This window comes from Piliocolobus tephrosceles, chromosome 8 (assembly GCF_002776525.5).
Source record: "Piliocolobus tephrosceles isolate RC106 chromosome 8, ASM277652v3, whole genome shotgun sequence".
Lineage (NCBI taxonomy): Eukaryota > Metazoa > Chordata > Mammalia > Primates > Cercopithecidae > Piliocolobus > Piliocolobus tephrosceles.
In genome coordinates, this window is record NC_045441.1 from 95,944,782 (window position 1) to 95,954,225 (window position 9,444).

The following is a 9,444-nucleotide window of genomic DNA, read 5'->3' on the forward strand; positions in this document are numbered from 1 at the left end:
CGCTATCTCAGCCTTCTGAGCAGCATGGGCACGCACCACTATGCCCAGCTAATTTTTGTATTTTTTGTAGAAATGGGGTTTTGCCATGTTGTCCAGCCTGGTCTTGAACTACAGAGCTCAAGCAATCCACCCACCTCAGCCTTCCAAATGCTGGGATCACAGGCATGAGCCACCATGATTAACTCTTTGTGTATTTCACTACGTTGTGAGTATCCTGTCTCTGAAATGCTTGGGACCAAAAGCGTTTGGGATTTCAAATTTTTTTAGATTTTGGAATATCTGCATTATACTTACTGGGTGAGCATCCATTCCAAATCTGAAAATCGAAAATCCTCCAGTGAGCATTTCCTTTGAAGTGTCATACTGGCACTCACAATTTGGAGCATTTTGGACTTTGGATTTTTGGATTAGGGATGCTCAACTTGTATTTGTTTATTCTTCTTATAAAACCCATTTTGGGATATTGTCTTATTTATTTTCTTCCTACATCTTCCTTTGTGCTATTCTTTTAAACCTCTGAATTGAATTTCCACCTTATCTTTTTTCCCTCTTTTGAAAAAAGTAACAGAATAGGTTAAGGCAATGAATTTACTTAAAGTACAGCTCTAGCTGCCAGTCCTTAAGTTTTGGTAAAGCAGTAATCTTAATTTTGTGGAAAAAAAGAAATCTATTGCATAATTTTTATTTCTGTCTAGGCTCAAAAGAATATATTTAATTTCCCAAGTGACTGGTATTTTTGGTTTGTTTAATCATATCTATCTGATTCAACTGAGATAAAATTTACATAAAATAAATGCCCAGATTTTAAGAATTCATTAAGTTCAGTGAGTTTTGACAATCATATACACTCATGTAACTGCTACCCAAAAGAAAACACAGGCCATTTCCATCATCCAAAAAGTTCCCTTGTACCCTTTTCCACTGGGCTCCCATCCTCTACCAGCTGAGGCAACCATTTTCTGATGCCTGTCACCACTTTTGTATGTTCTTGAGCTTCAAGTAGATGTAACTTACAGTATGTCTGTGTCTGGCTTCTTTTACTCATGGTTTGAAATTCATCCATGTTTTTCTGTGTATTGGCAATTTGTTCTTTTAAAAATTGCTGATTAGTATTACACTGCACCAAAATATATAGCAGTTTGCTTATCTATTTCCATGTTATTAAACATTTGGGTGATTTCCAGTTTCTGAGGTGCAGTGGCATTATCTCGGCTCACTGCAAGCTCCAACTCCTGGGTTCACGCCATTCTCCTGCCTCAGCCTCCGGAGTAGCTGGGATTACAGGCACCCACCACTACTCCCAGCTAATATTTTTGTATTTTTAGTAGAGACGGGGTTTCGCCATGTTGGCCAGGCTGGTCTCGAACGCCTGACCTCAGGTGATCCACCCGCCTCAGCCTCCCAAAGTGCTAGGATTACAGGCGTGAGCCAGCACAGCCAGCTCCTACTTCACAATTTATTTTCATTACTGACATTCAAAATATACTCAACAAAAATAACTTTGCTTGTAATATGAAGCAAGCACTCAAAGGCCCTCAAATGGTACCAGACTTACATTTTCATTAGGTTTGTTTGTGCTAATAATTACAGATTTGCAAACAGTAACTCTGCATTTTAACTTTTAGATAGATTTTCAGAAAGCAGGGAGTAGCAACTGTGTTTTATAGTGACAGAGGTGCAAGAATGACAGCTTCTTTCTGAATAAAGACTGATGGAATATTCCGCAAGGGTGGTAGAGAGTAAGTTATAATTACCCTTATTGTTAACAATCTCTGCACTGGTGCTACAAAACTTTTGGCTAGAGAATACATATTCAAAAGCTATATTTCTTTTCTTTTCCTTTTTTTTTGAGACAGAGTCTCACTCTGTCGCCCAGGCTGGAGTGCAGTGGCCGGATCTCAGCTCACTGCAAACTCTGCCTCCCGGGTTCACGCCATTCTCCTGCCTCAGCCTCCCGAGTAGCTGGGGCTACAGGTGCCCGCCACCTCGCCCAGCTAGTGTTTTGTATTTTTTTTAAGTAGAGACGGGGTTTCACCGTGTTAGCCAGGATGGTCTCGATCTCCTGACCTCGTGATCCGCCCGTCTCGGCCTCCCAAAGTGCTGGGATTACAGGCTTGAGCCACCGCGCCCGGCCGCCTCTTTTCCTTTTTAATGAGACAGAGTCTCAAGCTCTGTTGCTCAGGTTGGACTACAGTGGTACAATTTCAGTTCACTGCAACTTCTGCCTCCCAGGTTCAAGCGATTCTCATGTCTCGGCCTCCCAAGTAGTTGGGCTTACACGCATGCACCACCGCACCTGGCTGATTTTTGTATTTTTAGTAGAGATGGGGTTTCACCACGCTGGCCAGGCTGGTATTGAACTCCAGCCTCAAGTAATCCGCCTGCCTTGGCCTTCCAAAGTGTTGGGATTACCGGTGTGAGCTACTGTACCTGGCTAAAAATCTATTTCTACAAGGCCAATAAAAAGAGTGGATGTAGGACGGGTGCTGTGGCTCACGCCTGTAATCCCAGCACCCTGAGAGGCCGACGTGGGTGGATCACCTGAGGTCGGGAGTTCGAGACCAGCCTGACCCACATGGTGAAATCCCGTCCCTACAAAAAATACAAAATTAGCCAGGCGTGGTGGCACATGCCTGTAACCCCAGCTACTCAGGAGGCTGAGGCAGGAGAATCGCTTCAACCCAGGAGATGGAGGTTGCAGAGAGCCGAGATCGCCCCATTGCACTCCAGCCTGGGCAACAAGTGTGAAATTCTGTCTCAAAAAAAGAGGGTGAATTTAACAGAAGCAAATGAATGTTTCTTTTGCAATTTATTGCACATTTTTAATCTTTTGAGAAACAAAGAATTATTTCACCTTAAAACACAAACTATTTTCACAGTTATATATCAATTCTAATTAACAAATTTATCTGTATTGAGACATATTTGGTCTTTTTATGCTATTCATTTTTTTTTTTGGAAACAGAGTCTCACTCTTGTTGCTCAGGCTGGAGTGCGATGGCGCGACCTCGGCTCAATGCAACCTCCACCTCCTGGGTTCAAGCGATTCTCCTGCCTCAGTCTCACAAGTAGCTGGAATTACAGGTGCCTGCCACCATGCCCAGCTAATTTTTTTGTACTTTTAGTAGAGACAGGGTTTCACCATGTTTTCCAGGCTGGTCTCGTACTCCTGACCTCAGGTGATCACCCATCTTGGCCTCCCAAGGTGCTGGGATTATAGCCGTGAGCCACCACGCCCAGCCAACTTTAATATAGTAAAACTTCTTTCATATAGTAAAACTTTACAAACACTTGTACGTGGCAAATGGATTTTTCTGGCATTTATGTATACTGGAATAACTATTCACATGTATTAGCATATGCTTTGCCTAGAATCACGCCAGCCTTTAAACAAATCTGGTTTAAAATAATCTGATAAATTCCTTCACTTTGTTAAAAAATATTTCCTGTGATTTTCCTAAATGTAATGGGGACGATTTTGAGTTATACTATACTATACTAAGTATTGACTAATAATTTTTAGCATAGGCGTTCTTATTCAGTCATCTTCCTTCAAGTATAATGCCTCCTCTTCTTGACAGGCCCTGACTCCCTACTCCTTTTCCATGTGGCCACAATCTTACCCTCTCTGACCTCATTACCCATTCTCTAGAGTGGAGAGCAGAACATTCCCATTCTCCTAAGATAGAAAACTGATCACCTTTATCTCTTAACTCTTTCACTAAACTTTATTAGTTGAACTGATCACGTGTATAAGAAATTATGTCCACCGGATTGCAAAGCATAGGACATTTAGGAGCATTAAGGGATGGTGTTTTATAAGGCATATGAAGACTGGGGTCCCAACATTACCCTGTCCCATGCCAAATTTTAACCTTGTCAATGAAAACAACAATAAAACATCAGACAACTTTCTTGGACAGAAGACAGGGTGATATCTATAAAGGTGTGACCTAAGATTACAAAATAACCTAAAAAAAAAAACAAAGAAAAAGGCAGTATCCACTAAGTACAGCTGGCCATACTTCTAAAGAGAGGCGAAGTATTATTTTTTAAAAGCTTGCCATTGGGAGAATATTCTGTATCCACACACACACACCCATCCTAATTTCTTATCCCTAATGGGAAAGTCTACATGTAAAATGGATTGCTTTCTTCTGATTCTGAAGGCAAGGGAGACCATGGTTTTTTGCTTGTTATGACAATATAACACATGCTGTTAAATGTAGTTACGGCTGCAGACTATGATACCGTGTATCTTTTAAAAAGCATAGGGTGTTCCTATACCAGATACGTGATTATTTCAAAATAACTAAGTACTTAAAGCATAGGGTGTTCCTATAACAGATATGTGATTATTTCAAAATAACTAAGTACTTACGAGCTGCTTTGATCTGTCTCTGTGTAGCCTTGTATCTCACATGGCCAAGTCCAAGAACTGCATAATGATCTTGGTTCTGATAAAAACACAAAAGGGAGTCAAATTTGAAATGGAGCCAATATATTCCATCCCTTGTGTTATAAGGTACCAATGCTATATTGGTACCTTAATATAGCATTTCCCAAAGCGACATTTCATCAGGTGTCTGGTAAAAGGTTCTGTATAAAACAGGTTCTATGGTCATGTACGGTTGAGAAATGTGGATTAGGCTGGGTGCCATGGTTAAAGCCTATAATCCTAGCACTTTGGGAGGCCCAGGTGGAGGATTGCTTGAGCCCAGGAATATGAGGCCAGCCTGGGCAACAAAGCAAGATTCCTGTCTCCACAAAAAAATTTTTTAAAAATTAGCTGGGTGTGGTGGTGTGCACCTGTAGTTACAGCTACTCAGGAGTCAGAAGTAGGAAGATTGCTTGAATCTGGTAAGTAGAGACTGCAGTGAGCTTGATGATGCCACTGCACTCCAGGATAGGTGACAGAGCAAGACCCTGTCTTTTTTTCTTTTTTTTTTTTTTATGATTTTAAGATTTTACTTTTTTGAGACAGAGTCTTGCTCTGTTGCCCAGGCTGGAGTGCAATGGTGCCATTTTGGCTCACTGCAACCTCTGTCTCCCGGGTTCAAGCAATTCTCCTGCCTCAGCCTCCCAAGTTGCCAGGGTTACAGGTGCACACCACCATGCCTGGCTAATTTTTGTATTTTTAGTAGAGACAGGGTTTCACCTTGTTGGTCAGGCTGGTCTCGAACTCCTGACCTCAGGTGATCTACCTGCCTTGGCCTCCCAAAGGGTCAAGGGATTACAGGTGTGAGCCACCGCACCGGGCCAAGACCCTGTCTTTAGAAAAAAGGCAGGGTGTGCTAGTTCACGCCTATAATCCCAGTGCTTTGGGAGGCTGAGGTGGGCGGATCATGAGGTCAGGAGTTTGAGAAAAGCCTGGCTAACATGGTGAAATCCTGTCTCTACCAAAAATACAAAAATTAGCCGGGCATGGTGGTGCCCACCTGTAATCCCAGCTACTTGGGACGCTGAGGCAGGAGAATTGCTTGAATCTGGGAGGCGGAGGTTGCAGTGAGCCGATACCATGCCACTGCACTCCACCCTGGGCAACAGAGTGAGACTCTGCATCAAAAAAAATAAAATAAAATAAAATATAAATTTAAAAAAGGGTAAATGTGGACTATTACATAGCCTCCTTGATGATTTATAGGCACAAAAGCCTAAGAAAGGCTCTGAGAAGTCCTGTAATTAGATTTAACAAATAAACAGAAACCTGTAAAACCTAGCATCTTCCAAACCTACTTGACCAAAGACCCCTTTTTTCTCTTAGCACCTGTTGATAGCTTATGGTCATCCTATGGCACTTATGGCTACATGTTCTTGTTTTACTTATTGTGTCACTGGAATATAAGCTATGTGGAAGCAGTAATACTGTCTTGTTCAGTACAGTATCCTCAGCACCTAGAACAGTATCTGACATGGTGTTTGATCCCTATTTGATGAATGAAAAGAAACCGAACAAGTGAATGAACCCTGCTACCTTACTCTGATACAATCTACTTCTTTCTATACCAAAGACCTTCTCCCTCTTAAAGATCTCGACACTCCCCAGTTCTGTCTTTTCCTGACTCTGCCTTCTTCTCAAGTTACTATCTTCTCTCATTTTCTTTACTACCCAGCTTTGAAAGGGTATTTACACTTTGGTCCTACTTCATCACTTCCTAATCACTCCTCATCCACTGTAATCTCTTGCCTTCCCAATCATTTTACTCAACCTGCTTTCAATGAGAGCACTGAAGTAGTTTGTTAAATCCAATGTTTTTTTTTTTTTTTTTTGAGATGGAGTTTTGCTCTTGTTGCCCAGGCTGGAGTGCAGTGGCACGATCTCAGCTCACAGCAACCTCCACCTCCCAGGTTCAAGCGATTCTCCTGTTTCAGCCTCCTGAGTAGCTGGGATTACAAGCATGTGTCACCATGTCCGGTACAATGTTTTTTAAAATAATTTTTCATGTTATGTGACTGACCTTTTTCTGAAGCAGTGACACAAGTGACTCTTTTTCCCTTTTTATTTTTTGAGACAAAGTTTTGCTCTTGTTGCCCAGGCTGGAGTGCAATTGTGTGATCTCGGCTCATCGCAACCTCCACCTCCTGGGTTGAAGCGATTCTCCTGCCTCAGCCTCCCAAGTAGCTAGGATTACAGGCATGCGCTGCCAGGCCTGGCTAATTTTGTATTTTTATTAGAGATGGGGTTTCACCACGTTGGTCAGACTGGTCTCGAACTCCTGACCTTGGGTGATCTGCCCGACTCAGTCTCCGAAAGTGCTGGGATTATAGGCATGAGCCACCGCACCCTGCCTCTTTTTCCCTCTTGCTCCTCCCTTAGTTTCTGGAAGAATACGGTGCCTGATGTTTAGGAAGTCTTTTTTTCAAATAACAAAGTGTCTTTTTCCTTGTTTTCTTTCTACTTCTGTTACCCTTCTTAGTATCCTCTGCTGTTTTCCTCCTCTTCCTACCCTGGAAATATCCATGCTCCTCAATGTTCAGTCTCTTTTTTTTAAATGGATGAGGTGGTGGGAGAATCAGCTAACACTTTCTGAGTGCTTACTTTTCCAAGTGTTTTATACATATGCCTTAGCTCATTTAGTCCTCTAAACAACCAATGACATAGGAACTCTTTTTATCCACTATTTGTTTGGCATTTATCATGTGGCAAGTACTAACTGAAGCGCTTTATAAGCATCCTTTTATTAATCCTCAAGATAAACCTCTGAGCTGTTAACAATCTCACTGTAGCAACAAGGGAAATGAAGTACACACATGTCTGGGAACTTTCCCAAGGTCCAAGTGCACCAAATGGCAGAACCAGATTTGAATTCAGGCACTCCAATTCCACAGCATACACATTTAGCTACTATATAAGTAGCTACTAAAGCATTATCTATTTGTTTATACTTTTGACCCTTGCTGATGTCATTCAATTCCCCACAGCAACTACCACTATGTGCCAAGGACTTCAAAAAGTCTTTGGCTCTGACCTCTTTTTGGAGTCATAGACCAATTTCGAACCATCTACTAGACAGCTTCACCACTATGGTACCAAACCTCAGTCTTCACATAGCCAAACCTGGACACAAACGGCACCTCCCACATTCTTATCCTCATCCCAGCATTGGTTACTGACCTCACACTCTAGCAGGTCACTCAAGCCCTAATGCTGGGGAGGACCTCTGAATACTTCCCTTTCTCTGGTGCCACACAGCCAGGGTCACCAAAGCCTATCAATTCTACCTCCAAAAAAAGGAAATCTGACCCTTCTTCCTCAAAACTCAGCCACACAGTAAGTTCAAGGATTCAGTCACAGGTCTGCCTTAGTGCACTAGCCCTATAACAGTAAACTATTCACTTCCCCTCCAGTCCCTTGCCCCCTTTCAAGCAATTTTTTGTACTGCCAAGGGAATTACTTTTCTAAAATTAGCTAAGAAACTTTTGATGGCATCTTACTGTCCCCAAAATAAATTTTAATTCCTTCTTTAGCACGGTGTAAAAAGGACACAACAGAGTTTGGTCTAGAGTCCAAAAGATTTTAAGGGCACTAGATTTCTCACCACCATACTGCATGTACCCTATACGACTCATCAATCCCTCGAGAGGCACTACATATTCTTTTACTCCTTTGTGTCTTTGTATATCTTACTCCTTTGGCCCAGAATACTTCTCTCATTTCTCTGCTTCACTAACTGCCGCCTGTCCTTTTAAGACCAGTGCAAACATTATCTTTTCTTTGAACTCTTCCTGGATTTCTCCAGCAGAGACAGTATCTCATGGCTAGTGCTAACCCACTGAAGACTTAGTAATAAACAGATGCTAAATTATAGTCATCTTGCTGAACCATCTTAAAACACGGTTTATTAATGGAAAACTCCTAAGAAAATTGTCTATGTCTAACAAAGCATCTGACTGAACAAAATATTCAGATATTAAATACCTTCCAGTCTTTGGGATCAAGTGTTTTCAGCATGGCAAACTCTTCCAACTGCAATTCTTCATCTTCTGATTCCTCAGATAACTCTTTCTTATCCTCCAGTTCCTGAAAAGAGGCAGAAGCATTTCTGTTTCTCCTCTTAACAAAAGCTTCAAACCATCTTCCCACAGGTTCAACTCGACAAAGTGTAGAGGCTGTGATTGAAAGTGTTAAGAGAGGCTTCAATGTATTGCATGGAATAAATCTGTTTCAAGGCAATTAACTTTTTCAGGAAATAAAATCAAAACAGTGATACAAGAATATACTTTTAAAACCACCAACTAAGAAAATAATTACAGTCATCCAGTTTACATGAGGGTTAACAAGAAATTATCCTTTCCTAATATTAAAGAGTATTTAATCAACCTCTTATCTGGTTAACATAATCAACCTTTATGTTATCAGTTATCTGACAATATAAAAAAACTCAGTAATGTCAACAATAAATCAGTGCTTTTCTCACGATATGAGAGTAAGCTGAGGAACAGGAAGAAATGTTGCAAACTGCTTGACTGCTTGACTTTTAGACGAATTATTTTATTTATTTATCTTTTTACTTTTTTTTTTTTGAGATGGAGTTTTGCTCTTACTGCCCAGGCTGGAGTGCAATGGCGAGATCTCAGATCAATGCAACCTCCACCTCCTGGGTTCAAGTGATTCTTGTGCCTCAGCCTCCCGAGTAGCTGGGATTACAGGCATGCACCATCATGCCCCGCTAATTTTGTATTTTTAGTAGAGATGGGGTTTCTCCATGTTGGTCAGGCTGGTCTCGAACTCCTGACCTCAGGTGATCCGCCCGCCTCGGCCTCCCAAAGTGTTTAGATTACAGGCGTGAGCCACTGCGCCCAGACAAATAATTTTAAAAAAGTAATAAATAGTGATAAATTGTCACGAAGAGCTAGCCTCACCAAAAATAAAAAATCTAAAAACAACCCAAACTATCTTTTTTTTGAGACGGAGTTTTGCTCTTGTTGCCCAGGCTGGAGTGC

General features: G+C 41.5%; 1 protein-coding gene across 4 annotated transcripts in view; it reads right to left on the reverse strand.

Annotated features, from left to right (window-relative positions):
• The window catches only part of DNAJC2 (DnaJ heat shock protein family (Hsp40) member C2), a 34,782-nt gene that overhangs the window by 23,713 nt on the left and 1,625 nt on the right, over positions 1 to 9,444 (reverse strand). For 2 of the 4 annotated variants that reach the window (XM_023192557.2, XM_026446890.2), the window contains exons 2-3: positions 8,420 to 8,521; positions 4,382 to 4,457 (exon numbers count right to left, since the gene is read on the reverse strand). In XM_023192557.2, the coding sequence (XP_023048325.1) occupies positions 4,382 to 4,457; positions 8,420 to 8,452 (109 nt within the window). In that variant the 5' untranslated portion in view covers positions 8,453 to 8,521. Of the gene's footprint in view, positions 1 to 4,381; positions 4,458 to 8,419; positions 8,611 to 9,444 lie in introns of all 4 variants that reach the window. The other 2 variants (XM_026446889.1, XM_023192556.3) reach the window with 1 other exon arrangement.